The 15,944-nt window shown below is 39.7% G+C and overlaps 1 protein-coding gene across 2 annotated transcripts in view; it reads left to right on the forward strand.

The window, feature by feature from the left end:
- Positions 1-15,944, forward strand: part of CSGALNACT2 (chondroitin sulfate N-acetylgalactosaminyltransferase 2) — a 31,301-nt gene that overhangs the window by 292 nt on the left and 15,065 nt on the right. The window contains exons 1-2 of one of the 2 annotated variants that reach the window (XM_068139945.1): positions 840-908; positions 13,860-15,096. In XM_068139945.1, the coding sequence (XP_067996046.1) occupies positions 14,433-15,096 (664 nt within the window). In that variant the 5' untranslated portion in view covers positions 840-908; positions 13,860-14,432. Of the gene's footprint in view, positions 1-839; positions 909-13,859; positions 15,097-15,944 lie in introns of those variants that run through there. The other variant, XM_068139944.1, reaches the window with a different exon arrangement.

Below are 15,944 nucleotides of genomic sequence, written 5' to 3' on the forward strand. Positions count from 1 at the left end.
GCGGCATCGCGGCGGGGCTGTCCCCGTCTCCTGGCCGGGAGCGGGTTGGGCGGCGTGGAGCGTATAGAGGGTTTGCGGCATGGGGGGGTGGGGGGGCTGCGCCCCGCGGGTGGCAGCGGCCGTGCCTGGGGGATAAGCAGCTGGAATCTCTGAGCTGGGCTATGCCTAATCGCCCGCGTGGTGGTGGCCTGAAAAACCTCTCTCAGATTTTACCTTGCGGCTACTTCAAAAATAAAATTGTTCTGTTTTTCTTCTCGCGGTTCCGTTTCCATTGTGTTAAGTGGCCTTAAATGTGCTGGAGGGTGCGTTTTTGGAAGTGCGTTATCTGGGGACAGCGTCGGAAGTGCGGTGGGGTTGCATCTCCGCAGGGAGCATCGTGGCTCATCTACTGCTGCCAGCGGGTGAAACCGGTAATAGGGCGCAAAGCTGGAGCGGTCACCGTGTCACCTCTCTGTGCCAGTGCTTGTGCTGGGTGGGGATTGCATTTTAGCTTGCTCAAACCGCTCCAGCACCTAATTCATTCCACAATCAACCCCCTTTTAATAAAAAATGAAATAAAAACTGTTACCAGTCGACGAATCTTGAAATAAACTCATTTATAGGATGAATACTAAAGCAGAAATGGTGCAGTTTGCAAGACAGCTTCAGAAGCTACAAAAAGTTAGACTTGATACTATATGTTTTCGGTGACGTATAATCCAGATCTGAGTAATTACTTATTTTCTGTGGTTTTGTAGTTCGTGTGTTTCTGTTCAAGTCCTCCTATCAGGTAGCAGTTGAGACACTGATCTAAGCCTGTAGATGATGGATAAGGACTAAGTATTCCGTTGCACTTATGGGTCAAGTGGAAGAACTGTGGAAAAAAAAATGGAAGTTGTTTTAACGCAGTGAATATCCCTCAAACAAAGGTACTAATGTCATAGAGTAAAAGTTCTTTTGTGTTTTTTTGTTGGTTGGTTTGGTTTATTTTTCCTGTAAATGCCAGGGCCTGTGAATAAGACAGTTTCTTATTTTTCAGTGTGCACTAACTACAAGTTCCTATCCTGCTTCAGCATGTAGGAAAGAAACTTATGGCTTCCCATAGTTTATTAGCTAGATAGTGAGTTCTCAAACACTGTCAAAGACAGTGGCTTGGAAGTATTCCTAGTAGCTGTCAGTGAAGATAGATGCTTTTTGCAGACTGGGGTGTTACTTATGGGCCTCAATCATGCCCTGAGGCTTTTATAGGAGACTCTTGCCAGTAAGCCTTTGTTGTAATGATCAGGCGACCTGCACTGAGTGCTACTGCAGCATCACTGTCCTCAACTGTGTCTGTTCCTGCAGGAAACCCACAGAAGTTGCAGTGTGATTAAAATCAGGCAATCATGAATAGTTCTTTTCCTTCTTGACTCTTCCAGAGTCTTCCCGTGCTTGAAGGGGGGCGTGTGGGGGGGTGGTGGGGGGAAACACAGAAAGAAATGGAATACTCCAAATATTTCTGTAAGCTGCCTCATGGTTGCAGTTGCACCAAGTTATTCTTGAATTTAAATTATTTGCTTTTAAGTTCCAGCCCCGGGACATGACTCTTCCCAAGTTAGTGAGAAACATCATCTGAGGGCATAGTTAAATGATAAGGAGTTGTACTTTGTTGCCAAGAAAACCCACAAACATATCTGGCACAACAATTTCTACCCTTGCACCACAGTTTTCTACTTTTGTGCTTCCCAGAAGTGTTCTGTGAACCTCCTTGTAAAAAGGATCACCAAAGTGGCCTGAACTTCTAAAAGAAAATTAAACTTGAAAGGGGGAGGGTATGAGAAATATGAGGCCATCTTTTTTCTTACAGAAAACATTGCACAATATTTTTCTTAGCTCTGAAACAGTCAGTGGTTATGAAGCAAGCTTCATGACTTGCAATATTTTCTCTTCAAGTAATGCCAAAGCAGGATCATGGAGGTGAGATGAAACTGAGACTTTGGGTAAGGATTTGGGTGGCAGAGGAACTGACAATGTGCTTGGCCTGCCATGAGCTCATCTCTGTTCTACCCTTTTAAAGGATCAATGAGCTAGATTAAAAGTATGGGAGGAGACCATAATAGTCTTGTTTCTGGAGAAATACAATAACATCCATGCATGGATTTCAAGCACAAGACTTTCTTAAATAGTCTTTTAAAAAGTTCTCAAAGGATACTGTATTTGTGTCCCTGCTCATGGCAGGGGGGTTGGAACTGGATGGTTTTTGAGGTCACTTCCAACCTTGACAGCTCTGGGCTTCTGTGTGACACAATGGAAATATTTCAGCAGCATAATAAGTTTTATTTAAAAAAAAAAACCTACTGTGCTTTATGTATGCAACTAGTTATGTTTTTGCAGACAGTGCTGGATGTGGAACAATGAAATGGTAACAAGAAGTTAAAAAATGTAATGTTTTTGTGAAGAAATAGGAATTCAGTTTTACTTCTGAGTTACAGCCCCACATTTTAAGAAGAATTTGCAGAAGGGCACTTCTGACAGTCTGTTGGAATGGTTTAATTGAATGAAAATCCCTGCAGTTCCTTTAATACTATTCTCTATTAGAAAAATATGACAGTGTGTAATGACTTCAATACTCTTAATTTCTCGGGGTCTCTTGGGGGAATCAAAATCAAAAAACCCACAAACATTTCCAAAGGCAGGAACAGTGCTACAGGTTGCATCTACCTTTGTCCTGAGTGCCTTCTGGTACAAAAGGAGTGGGATGTTAGTGTTTTAGGTGCACATAGCTGCCATTTTCTTCTATGCCTAAGTTATAAAATTTTTATAGTGGGGCTGTGGATATCTTGTAATTACCTTTATATGTGGACAGATAGCTTAATAGTTTTTGCATATTTTAACAGCTTGTGCATCTAATTAAATTGGTGGTTCTGATGGTCACTACTGGCTGAGAAAGTTTGGGGTGTGGGTTTTTTCTTTTTTTTCTTTTTTTTTTTTTTTTTTTTTTCTTTTTGGTTTTTTGTTTGTTTTTGTTTTTCCTCAAGAAGCTAGATAATTTTTCCAAGTTGTATGTAGCTAAAGATCAGGGGTATGGGAAAGGAAAACAAACTTTTTTCCTAATCCTGGAAGATTTTATTGCACGTGGAAATAGGACATACTAAAATACGTCTGAGAAGCTTGTACTTGCAATGTGCTGGCAGTAGGCCTCTCTTGTGTATGGTCAGGCAGGAGATGCACACTCCACAGTTATTTCAGAGTGGAGTATGGTGGGGAGATATCTTGGAATAATCTCTGCTTTACCTTACCTGGTTTTAGAGGCTTTTCCCCATTCATAAACGAAGTGCTCTAAAACTCTTTATTAGTGAGTTAATAAAGCTGGTGAGCCATTGCAGGTGCTGGGAGTGCAAATGTGTGTGCTGGGAAGAGCATCAATGGAGTATCAGTGTTTCAAAGCGAATTTCAGAGCAACCAGATATAAATTAATCATTTCCTGCCATTCTTAATCATCTCCAACTGTAACCAAAAATAACTACTGTGATCGGCCTGTTCACTCATTAGTGCCTGCCTGCAGCACAATGCTCTTGGGACTTCCACTGCCATGCTTTTGGGTCTAATCACTTCCTTTAGCCCTTACTGTGATCCTAGGAAGTTCATGATCTGGATCCTATCTGCCTTGACATTGTGGCTGATACGTGCATTTGAGTATTGCGTTGTTGGCAGCTGTGTTTGGTGGATAACAGAAAGAGCAGGTGCACTTGTGTTTTTCCTTCAGCTTTTTCTTCCTTCATATTAGACAAGTCTTCTGCTGGTGAAGTGGTGGATTGGTGATAAAGGGCAGGTCTATCTCACTTTTCCTGCCCTTCCTTCCTTCTCCTTACTAAGCAGTGCTGTTTCACTAGTGAAGCAGCTACTGGAAGGTGTTCTTTCTCCTTTATGGACTTTCTGGTAGGGATGTCACGAAAGGCAGCAGTGTATGTGTCCTGATGTTGAGAGTCTTCCCATGCCCTTCTTTGCTATGGCCAGAAGTGCCCTAAGTTGTCAATTAATGTGTTACTTCAATAAATGGAGGGGTAAGAATATCTGTTGATGGGACTTTGAGTGCAGCTACACACAAGTGACTAAAAACTGCAGGCCTGATACAGTGCACTGACATTGGAGCAGGTTGGGTGTGCATGTTGGGAATTTATGTTAAAGGGAATTTACAGTTGTAGAACAAGGGTGACTAGTCCCAAATAGTCTTGTAAGGAAAAAGGTCCCTAATAATTTTTCAGAAGCTAGTGGAAAGAGAAAAACATGGAAGGACAGTTTCTAGCTTGCAGATGTGTAGTTGCAGGAAGCTGTGAGGGTTTAAAGCTGATGATGGCTGAAATGGTGCTGTACAGAGGTACAGCAGATAATAGTGTTTGTAGATGTGGTGGGCATGTCCTATGACATTTAGCATGATAGTGAATCCCTTAGCAAGGTAGCTAAGCATGCATATTTTTTGCTATTCCAGTGTGTGTGTTTGGTGTTTGCATGTGAGTATCTTCTCTGTAGAAACACTGGAAATCAGGCTTAACTTCTGGGTTGAGTTTGTATTGATGTTGCAAAGGCAAGCATTGGGCAGTGATGCTCGGAAGGCAAGCAAGGCTCATAGGGAGCACTTCTGCAGTAAAGCAGTGAAATGCATTAAAGCAGAGGAAATAGGTAAATGAGCTTCTGTTTTGAAACACTCTGAAAATACAAATTGCTAGTCCTGAGTACAGTTTAGCCTCTGGGATTATATGGAGGGTCAAATCATCAGTTTCTAGGAAATAAAATCTGTCCTGGAGGAGTGTTTTGAGTGATAGCTTTCAGATGAGTTGTGGTAGCACTTCTGCTGTCTCTTAAAGCTTCCTCAAACAGTGGTGTCAAAAATGATTAGACACTTGTAAGCACTGTTGATAGTACTCACAGCCCCAAGGGCAGCAGATGGTTGCCATGTCTTTCTAGTGCTCTGATAGTGTGGAAATAAAGGCTGCTGAGTGATAGTAGTTTAGTCCATCTTTCATATGATCTAGGAACTTCTGATGGGGGTAGAAGTCTTAGCATTCAAAATGCTGCGTTAGCTTCTGCTGTTAAGTGATACTAAAGCATTATATTTTATTTTTTTTTCTTCAGATTTCAGACATAATCCAGTGATGCTGGATTTTTCGCATATAACCCTTCAGAACTGCACTTTGATTGTTTAAGGTCCTGAGCTTATGAGTTTTGCCTAGCTAGTTGTAGAGGTTGGAAGCGTCATAGGGATTTGAATTGACTGAGTGGACACAAGAAGGTAAAGAAACTTTAAACCAGTATTCAAATAGCATAATAGAAAATGCTGCCAGTAGGACCATGTGTGAAATGCCACTTCAGATAGTTTGTGATGCATCTGAAGCAAACCTAGCAATAAATAAATTGTGGAATATGGCCACAAAAGAATGACATAAAGAACCTGCGAAAATTCAACAGAAGTTTACAGAAACTCCTGGCTTCCCTCCCCTCCCAATCAGAACATCTCGTTCTGAAGAGAAGAGAAGGAAAGATAGCCCAAGTGATCCAAAGACTGACTTTAGGGACTTGAAAAACAAGACAAAGAGATGGAGCAGGGTAGTGTGAAGTTAGTGGCGCTTCTATTTTCAGCGCAAGCACCTTTAAAAAAAGCAAACCATTATCAAGATAGATCTGACAAGCTGATAGCTCCTCTGCTCGTCGTGAAGCCTGCTATTGCGAGTTCTTTAAAAATAGGTTTATCTTTAGTTATGTCAAATTGAAAAGTTACAGATGACACAAGTGCTGTGCTTGTGGAATGCACCAGATGTTTCTCAGCTGTTTGGCATCCAGCTTCCACTTCTGGTGACGTATTCATGATTTGTTGTGTTGAATGCAGAACCTAAACTGCGGCACTAATTTTTAGCCATTCTGAAAATATTTTTAAGTTCCATTTCTCCTTGCATCTTGGATTCATGGACTGAAGGCTAACCAAGTGAGCCCAGCTTTCAATACCCCAGGAGAAACTAAGCTTAAGGGGTGTTTTTCAAAGAAGCATTTTTCTCAGGATTTTTATATCAAATTGTATTTTAAAGTAGTTTTATGTATTTTAAAACTTTCAAACCAAACCGCCGGTTGTTCAAAAGCCTTTTGACCTGGCATCCTCTGGTCATTTTGGGAGTTTTATTGCTCTTCAAACTTGCAGTGAAGAGATGTCTATGCAAATTTTGCTTTACCTAGGGTTCCCTCCCAAAATTTGGCAGTAAATCGTAACTCCATGAGAATGTTGCTGTGATTGTACTTGCTGTACAGTTGTCCAAATAAATTTTTAAATTACGTTTAAATCAATTGCCTTTATATGTTTCTTCATTTAAAGCAGCTATTAATAGAAGCCCGAAAGCTGTCTACAGAAAATTGTACGCATTTGAGAATTCAGCTTCTCACTGTTTTCACTTTAACTGCTGCAGGTTCACCATAAGCTGGACTTTTACCTCCTTGAAAATGGTATAGGTCTTACCACAGAAAAATTAAAACAAACCAAAAAAAATATTATTTATCCACAGGATTAAGTCTGTTTTGCTTGGTTGGTTTTTAACTGCTGACTAGTTAGCTATGTAACTGTTTGAAAGAACACCCTGGCTAAAAACTTCCCATCACTTCCTTTCTATGAAGGGTAAAAAAGGCAATCTGTATCTGATGCCCACCTGTTTTACTTTTGAGAACCCTCAAAGGGAATCTGACTTTTTCTACAACATTTTTAGATTTGTTTTACATGTGCAAGAAAACTGGATTCATGACCTCTTTCCTTACCTCCCACAGTGGAAATCTTCCACTGGCTCTGTGTATTAACTTGGATGACAACTAACATTAAAAAAAAAGTTTACCTATATGGGCATATATATCTTAACTATGTTATCTCCATATATGAAGAGCTAGATGATAATTAGAAGAACATGAGAAAACAGGAGATGTTTTCATTCTGAGAACATAGTTGGATGTGATGCTTAGGTGAAGCAATTCCAGGGAAGCCATGGCATTCTGAGCTCTGGTTTTGCTTGCTGCCATTTCTGCAATGGACAGTTTAGTCATCCTCAGTGTTTAGGTTTTTTAATGAATGAAAAATGGCCTCAGTGAGAATGTAGGTGTGTTGTGCAAATGTTATGCTTCTGAGTGAGCTAGCATTAGTAATTTACTTTTACTGTTCTGTTGCATTTTGCTGGAGCATGTTTGTTTTGTATAGGGGAAATACTTAGATGGGGCATTTAAAGATGTTTAGGCACTTCAGGTGTCTAAAGAATATTTTACCTTCCCTTATTCACTATAAGGTGATGCAGTTTAACTGCATTTTTAGCTTCTGTCCTTACAAACCAGCCTGTTTTCCTGTGCAAAAGACCCCTCCTACAGCAATTAACTTTTGAAGCATAAGGGCATCATGAGTTTTATTTGGTCTTGTGCAGCTGTTTCCCTGTAATACTTAAAGCAGTATAAATATTTTGCTGTGTGTGCTCTAACAGCCTACCGTGAATCTTGGAATATAAGCTACAGTTGCTCTAAGAACTGTGATTTAGTTTTGCATAAACTATCCTCCTTTATTTAAGTATGCAGCATCCTTTACCCTTGACTGTGTGCACTGCTATACTCACTGTTCAGAGGTTCTGCCAGCCTTCACTGAGTAGGCCTGAATACTGCCGCCAGTTGGTGTGGCGCACCCTGGAACAGGAGCCCACTGAGCCTGCCATACAGTTCCATATATGATTTATGCAGTCCTTGATGGCGAGTATGTTGTTGATGAGGGAATTGCAAAGCATGTGATAAAAGTAGGTCAGATAGTTCCCTAATGCTCATACAAAAAATAACATTGCTTACAAGATGGTAGGAGTACCAGGAGAATTACTTCCCTCATAATTGTACTAAGGTAGCTACTCTCATGTTTGTTCCTGTTTCTAGGCTGAACTCTAGCAGCCAATTGGGTAGGCAAAGTAAGTGTAGTCATATAATGCTGCTGTTCCTTTAATTCCCTTACAATAAGGGGAAGAAGAGTTGTTTGCAAAGTTTATGGGGATTTTGCCAAATTTAGAAAGAGGAATAATGCCTACAGCAACGCAGAAACCCACAAGCTAAACAGTTTAAACTATAGGAAAAGGTGTGTAAAATAGGAGAGTTTTTTTGTCTTGCAGAAGCTGGAAGTAGTGAATCTTTCAAGATAGTTATTAAAAAATAATTTTAAAACAAGCAAGCAAACACAGCTCTTCAGCTGGTCTTACCTAGAACATTTTACCTAGCTTCTGTCTTGCCAAGCAGATGTGTCTCTTCATAAAAACAGTAAAGCCACTGTGAGCTGACTTCTGTTTCCTGCCCTTATCTGAAATGGGATAATACTGACTGGCAGAGTTAAGGTGGAGCTGATCAGGTTTCAAGTTCCAATTTCAATTCAGCGGTTTCCAGACAAATGGGCTTGCCCTGGCTTCTCTGAAGCCAAAGCGTGGCTCCTATTCATAAGCTCATTGCTTACTTTGGATTAGGCATAAAGTAAATAATGTGAATAATGTTCTTTCATTTTTCCCCTAACTGTATAATGGATTTAAGTTTCAGTAGGAGCAACAAATTTTAGGACAACTGATAACTTGCTTACTTCTGTAACTTGGAGGAGATGAAACTGCTTCAGCAAAAGGCATTTTTTCCCTTGTTATTTCACAGTCGGTGATGTAAGAATTGTGTTTCAGTGCAGTTGTTGTTTCCCTCATTTAAGGATGACAGCATGATGACTTTTTTCCAAGGACTACTGTGGCAAAAATAGCCATCTCTAGGTTGTTGGCTATCACCTTCTGCTTGCTTTCTCTGAGAACAGAGACAATAAAACCATGTGATTTCTAATTTTATTGGCTTGGGATGCTGATTTATCATTTGGTCTTGTATGTGGAGATGAGGAAGGGGTATGTGGTGCAGGGGCAGGCTAAGTCCTCTGCATAGCCCTGATGGTCAGTGTTGCTACTGTAAAAACATGCCAGTGAACTTGATTGAAAGTGAGGCAGAAATTGCAGGAGAGGGCTTGGGAAGGCTGTAAAAAGATCTTCAAGCCTAAGCAGACTTGATCTTTTGATGGTTGAACTTCACTATTAAAATGAAATCCTGCTCTTTTCTGTGTTTTCTTCTTAAAGAAGGTTAGGATAAAATTTGCTGCTTCAGTGGCATCTCCTGAAAAGTTAATAAACAGGATATGATCTGGAAAAAGGCAGAATTTCTTATCCATAAAGTCTCTCTCTAGTGTTAAGAGTTACTGCATGAAGAAGGGAGGTATGAAACCCTGCATTTTCCCCATGTTCTGAAGTCTCTAATGTGATAGTGGAAACTGGTAGAGGGCTAGTTTTAATTTGAATTATTTTCCTTTTTAAAAAGAAACACATTATTTCTGCTGGCAAAAATAAGATGCTACTTTTGTAGAATCGTTTAGAGCAATAAATCCTGTGATTGTTGTCACCCATCACTGAAGTAACTTTTTCCCATGCCTGAGCTACTTGTTCCTAGTGTGCTGTGAGTACTACTGTGATCTCTATGCCAACAGCATGGTTTTTAATTTTTTTCCCCTTTCCCATTGAGGAACTAAACAGATAAGTGCAATTACCTATTGCATATATGCTTGAGTATCTTATAATTCATCACAGGCTGTTTATAATGTATGCAGTAATTATGGTGTTGACTGTATGGTAGGTTGTCGTCCATAATTAAAACTGAAGTAATCAGTGATCATTGTGCAGTCATTGTTGTCCCCCTGCCCTACCGTGGGACTTCAGCCTTGGCACTTCAGCCTTGGCAGTGTTTACCAATGGGAGTTTGTAACAAAGCTGAGGGAGACAAAACCCCAAACTCCAAGTGACTACAAACAGTGCTAAATTGGTAGCTCAGCATTAATCCTGGGTTAGTTTATGAGCAGCCAGGTGAGGCTTGCTGCAGTGACAGAGAGGAGTGCATATCTGATACTGCTTGGCGTCTGCCACCTAACTGATGAACATGAGCTGAATGCATCCATTTTTCATATTTGTCAATCAGAGGGAGCTGATCAGTTTGTAAGAATTAAGTATCACAGATTTTGGGATTGAATTAGATCTGATGAGGAGCTGGTTCTGTTACATAGCCTCCCAAGGCAGGTGTCTCATTGTTTTGGTCTTTTTAACACTTGGACTTTGGTTTAGTGTCTGGAAAAATAATCTGCATAGTCTGCTCTCTTCTGTTGAGGAGTGTTGGTGTCTGCTCTTGCTTAGTCTTAGATAGTATTGTCCATGTGAGCATGCCAAGGTGGTATGCCATATGATGGGAATGCTGGTAGAGTAGGGAAGAAGGCATGGAGAGATTTTGTTGAAACTCGTGAGAGGTAACCAAAAGAAAAAAAAAATCACTTTAGTGTCAATTAGATAATGTGAGCAGCAAAGCTGCAGTTCTGTGCTAATCAACTAAGCTTGCCTGTTGTGATGAACTGGAAAGATGTATTATGCTCTAATATTGAAATGAAGCTGCTGCTTGTACCAGGTGCAATTGATTTACTCTTGGCAGTAGTTGTGATGGATACAAGCACAGCCTAAAAGTTCCTCAGGTTTTATTATTAAGCTGCTAGGGTCTAAACTATTTTTATTTTCACTTTCCTGCTGATATTCTTGAATGTAGATAGTCTTTTACATAAATTGATAGCAGCTTTCAATGTTTTTTGATTCAGCAGTGCGTGTGTGTGCATGCGTGCCTGGGAGGCAGACCTGTGGTTGAAAATAAATCAAATGGTAGAACTGCAATAAAAACATGTTATATTTAGTCAGTCCAGTGAGTCTGAGAATGAAGATTAGTTTTCTGTGGAAGTTGAGAGCTACATCACCTAAGTCTTGGATATTTTTCGCTTCTTTGTTCTTCCCTTTCTATTAACCTTCCCAACATCTGAAAAATCTGGCTGATGGTCATTTGACTAGAAATGTATAATAAAGCCCTGAATTTTTCTTGTGTTTTTTTTTTCAGAGTTTATATATCTCAGAAAACTGTCTAAGCAGAGATAGCGTATTTCTGCATACTTGATGTATGATCTGAGGTTTCTGACTCTGTAGTTTGTGCAAAGACTGTCTGTGACAGCAAAGATGGCCAGCTTGTTTTGCATCAGTTTCAGCATGTGAGAAAGTAACTGTATGCAGTGTTCCTCTGTTTTCAGTGATACTCTTCAGAATAAGAAGGCATGTTCAAGGGATGACATTGGACCTTGTGTTTTCAGTGTATAACTTGCCAAGAGGAGGAGTATGTGTGTGGAGGGGGGTTAAGACACAGTATCTGTGGCATCTGGGTGAAATTATGAACAATAAAATAACTATGAAAATCATCTGGAATTTCATAAGCAGCTAAACTGTGACCATGTAGGGCATGCTGGATGAAAAGGACATATCTGAAGTAGAACACACTAAAATGAGGAATGTCTGTGCAGTTTGGCATGAAGCCAAGTGCATACTGAATTAGGTCATTGCTTTAAGTGTGAATGTTTCCCTTCTTTAGAAAGACATACTCATCCTTTGCAACAAGGAACCAAAACAGAATGCTAATATAATAAAAACAAATTTAAAAGCATTTTCAATTAGCATGCTGGTCTGCTCCCTTGTGCTTAGAGAATCAATGAGTTCTTTTTTTAAGGAACAGAAACATTTCCATAGTTGAATATACATAAGGCCTGAAAAATGCAAAAAGAATAACAACCAGTTGCTTCTGGAAAACTTGCTGATCTTCATAAGCATTGTAAAAGCTTCAGATGTCTTGTTCTTTGCAAATCATAGGGAGTATTCCAAACAGACTTTTTAAGAATTGAAGTAAAATGTCAGCATGTGCAATTTAAAGATTTTGAACTTAATGTTTGAACACTGAAATGCTGTTCCCAGGGACTTCTGTGTGTTTACTTATTTCCAAGTAATCTAATTGCTCTTTTTTATAAACTTCAGAATGTACTATGTGACACTAAATTGATTTTCCTATTCTGGTTCTCGGGATCCTGAGTGCTTTTGCTAATTCTGGGATTTCACACCGTGTTTTCTCTTGTAGTACAGTGTGGAAGAAGTTACAGGAATTCCTGGAACAGTGCTATGCCAGACCTAATTTGTATCAAATTTGGGTTATAAATATGCAACACTAGTGCTTTTCTGAAAAGAGAGGGTAGTGAAATAGAGGGCCTGTAAACCCTCCTTTTCTGATGGGATGAGAATTAAGATTCTTACTGGCCTCACTCACTCCTTGGAGAATGGAGGATTCAATCTGTCTGACTCCTTTATGATGACTCTTCTCAGCAGAATACTGGGGGAGAAAAAAAAGCTGTTCAGATTGGCTCAGTCTCCACTGCTTTAGCAAACTAAATCACCCTTTCAGTTCTTACTGTGCAATTTAAAATTTTCATGTTTAACATAACTGATTGCACATTTTCCATGCCTTTAAAGGCCATAGTGAAACTACAGTGGCTCGTTATGATGTTGCATGAAAACTGGCAAAGATAAATAGGCAAGTCCTATCTCTGTTTGAAGAGACTGCCTTATTAATAGGGTTGTCTCTAGCTCACTAGACTTAGGATCAGCTGTCACAGGAATCGATATTAGTGGTATGAATAAATTACTTAATCTTTCAGGCCTTGTAATTGGAGCTTCATGCAAATGTGGATGCTGAATATTATGATACCACTTATACAAGGTACCTGGTTCTCGTTAAAGCAATATCCTGATGCTGGAAGTAGAATGGGAGGGAGAAATGTCACAAGGATTTATGCAGGGAGAAGTGTTGCATAGTGGTTGTTGTAAATCCATGGAGTGCACCATGGCATTGTGGTTGACTAGCAAGGATGGAAGATGGGATTAATGGCTGCTGGTGGTGTTAGATAGCAATCTGCCCAACCCTTATATGAGGACTATTGGAGTGAGCAATTTTTTTCTAATCTCACAAGCATACTGAAGGTGCCAAGTCCCAGAACTTTCACCAAACAATAGTTATACAACACAGTCAAAACAGATGTAGAGCTAATAGAGCTAGTAGATCCCTGAATAACCTTTAATGCATTTCACTTACTTTGTACAACCAAGTTTTAAAGTATTTTATGGATCTTGAAAAGTTGACTAACATTGTTGAGTTTACTTTTTAGCTCTTTGCTCATTGTTTTGCTGACTACTGTTGCTGAGTAGGATATTTGGTGTCCCCCCTCTTGCCTAAGTGTGGTCTCTTCCTCTGAGCCAGATTAATCAGCTTTGTAAAAGGGCAACCCACACAAACAGCCATTACCTGTTCATACTGGCGTACCCAAATCAAAAGGTGGAAATGTTAGTCAATGGATAATCTGAGGCTCTGTTCTCTCAGTCAGGGATTGGGGGGTGAATTTATATTCCTGTTGAATCTTACCTGGGCTGAATTGCTGCTTCTGTGAACTTCGATATTTAAATCTACAATACCTTATTCACGAGTGAATAATTATTCCATAAGATATGTACTTAACATAAAGGCAAATGGAAATGTAAACTGCTGCTTCAAAATAGTTCTTGGCATTTTTTTTTTTAAGTTTAGAGGAGTAGAAAGGGAGTGGGTTTTGCTGGTGGTTTTTTTCTTTTTCTTCCCACAGTGGAAAAGAAAACAAAACACCCAAGAAGGAATAGGGGACAAACAAAACTTTCTGAGAGTAGAAGAACTCTTACTGCTTCAGCTAGCTATATGAAAAATATATTTCATGCCAGTGTTCATATTGCTGTCTTTCAGACACTGTGTCAAAGGGAATCGCTCGTGGGTAATGCAGTGGAAAGAAACACATTTTCTTTTTGCTTTTCCCACCATTACCCCAGCAACTCTTTGCATCCATGTACTTTAGTTGTGTGTCTACAATGTAGCCAGTGATTTGGAAATTCTAATATGCACCTTTCTTTTAATTTTAGGTTCTGTTGTCGTTTTGCTGACTCAAACTGCAGATTCCAAGGAAAGGATGGGAAGTGGAATAAAGTACTGAAGTGCCAGAGGAAAAGTTAGATCAGCAAATGAAAATTACTGTTACTAAACTGTAGTCTCTTCTGAGTTCTGCATACTAGGGGGAAAAAAGTTGCTGTTGACTTAAAGCTTTTAAAATTACTTTTCCAGACTTTCCTCACTGAACTTGAAATAAGCTAAACCCCTTCATCTAGGGTTAAGTTAGGAAACAGAAATATGACTCCTTGCTGGATCCTCCTCCATCTCTGCAGGGGTTTTTTTTGGGGTAGGAAATCCTGAAAAAATTGTATGGCATCAATCAAATTTACAGTTGATGGTTATGGATGACACAGGAACTTCAGATTCATTTCTCTGCAATGGCACTTGTTTAAGGCAAAGGCTGAAAGCTGCTCATCGACTACTTTATCAAAACTTGTAGTAACTGTTGTGGCCACATTTTCTCTCTAAGGTTTGAACTCTGGGGTGATGTTGCCTAGAAGGCATGAGCAGATAAGTCATCTTTTTGGATTGGAACCGGAAATAATATGAGAATGCCCAGAAGAGGTTTAGTAATTCAAGCCAGGACTCGCTGGCTGTTAGTGGGCCTTGCTTTACTATTTAGTCTGGTCTTGCTCATGTATTTGCTTGAGTGTGCTCCACAGTCAGATGGCAATGGATCTCTGCCTGGTGTTGTAGGTGAAAACATGGGTAAAGAATATTATCAAGCTCTCTTGCAGGAACAAGAAGAGCATTATCAAAATCGAGCTACTAGTCTGAAACGTCAGATTGCCCAGTTAAAGCAAGAGCTTCAGGAAATGAGTGATAAATTGAAATCCCTACAGGAAAAAAAGACCCCCAAGGTCAATAGTATGAACTACCAGGGCACCAAAGAACAAGCATCCAATGATCTCCTAGAATTTCTTCATTCCCAGATTGACAAAGCTGAGGTGAGCGTGGGGGCCAAACTACCTAGTGAATATGGTGTCATTCCATTTGAAAGCTTTACATCCATGAAAGTATTCCAGCTGGAGATGGGACTCACTCGGCATCCAGAAGAGAAACCTGTTAGAAAGGATAAACGAGATGAATTGGTGGAAGTTATTGAGGCTGGCCTGGAGGTTATCAATAATCCAGATGAAGAAGATGGACAAGATGAAGATGATGGAGTAGGAGAGAGGCATCTGTATAATGAAAATGATTTCATAGAAGGTATGTTTATTAAATGCTTTGTGGACAGTTAAGAGTGGGACAAAAGGCCTTTAATGGTGTTTATATTTTTAGGGGTTTCACCTACTTGAATATAGTCTTGTACAGTAATTTCACAGTAAGAAAATTAACTTCTGATGAGGAGAATATTTGTGGTGGGTTAACACCCATCCTGAGAACAAAGGAGGCGTTAACCCACCACAATATTACACTTCATTATGTTGTGTTTTGTTTAGGGAGCAAAAAATCCATTTCAGAAGAAAATTTTACCAAAAGAAGCATACAGGGGAAGTTGTAACCTCTTAAAAATAGTAAGATTCTAGCTGAAGTCAGTGTGGCACAAGTGCTCCTGGTACTAAATATCTGAAAGACTTCCGGTGAAACTGGTGGCAGTGGGAGGGAGAAATTGATTAATCTCCTTTGTTCAGCATAGTTGAGCTATTCAGTATGGAGCTACAGTGATTTTTATTTGTCACTCATCTCTATGCCACTTTCAGTTACTATTCAGACCTTTGACTCTTCTAGAGGTAGCATAGTGGTATTGGAGGTAGAGCATTGCTAGGCTAACATGTTCTGGTCATATCAGCTGAAAAACTTGGTGTCCTGAGTAAGACCCTTCATGATACACTAGTTACGGAATTTGCTAATCTGTGCAACCCTGAACACATTATTATAAATAAAAATAGTAGTGACACCCTTAAAAGATGTGTTAGTGATAATTCCTGGAGATGTCAGCTTTCCTGGTACAGTAATGGATAAGTATTACTGGAAGCTGCCCTAGTACCCCTTTTTTTTTTATATTTGCAGTATTAAATATGGTTCATGCTGCCATTCAAAAGAAGAAAAAGTTG

This window comes from Melanerpes formicivorus, unplaced genomic scaffold (assembly GCF_026170545.1).
Source record: "Melanerpes formicivorus ecotype bairdi unplaced genomic scaffold, bMelFor1.0.p_v2 SCAF_6, whole genome shotgun sequence".
Taxonomy (NCBI): Eukaryota; Metazoa; Chordata; class Aves; order Piciformes; family Picidae; genus Melanerpes; species Melanerpes formicivorus.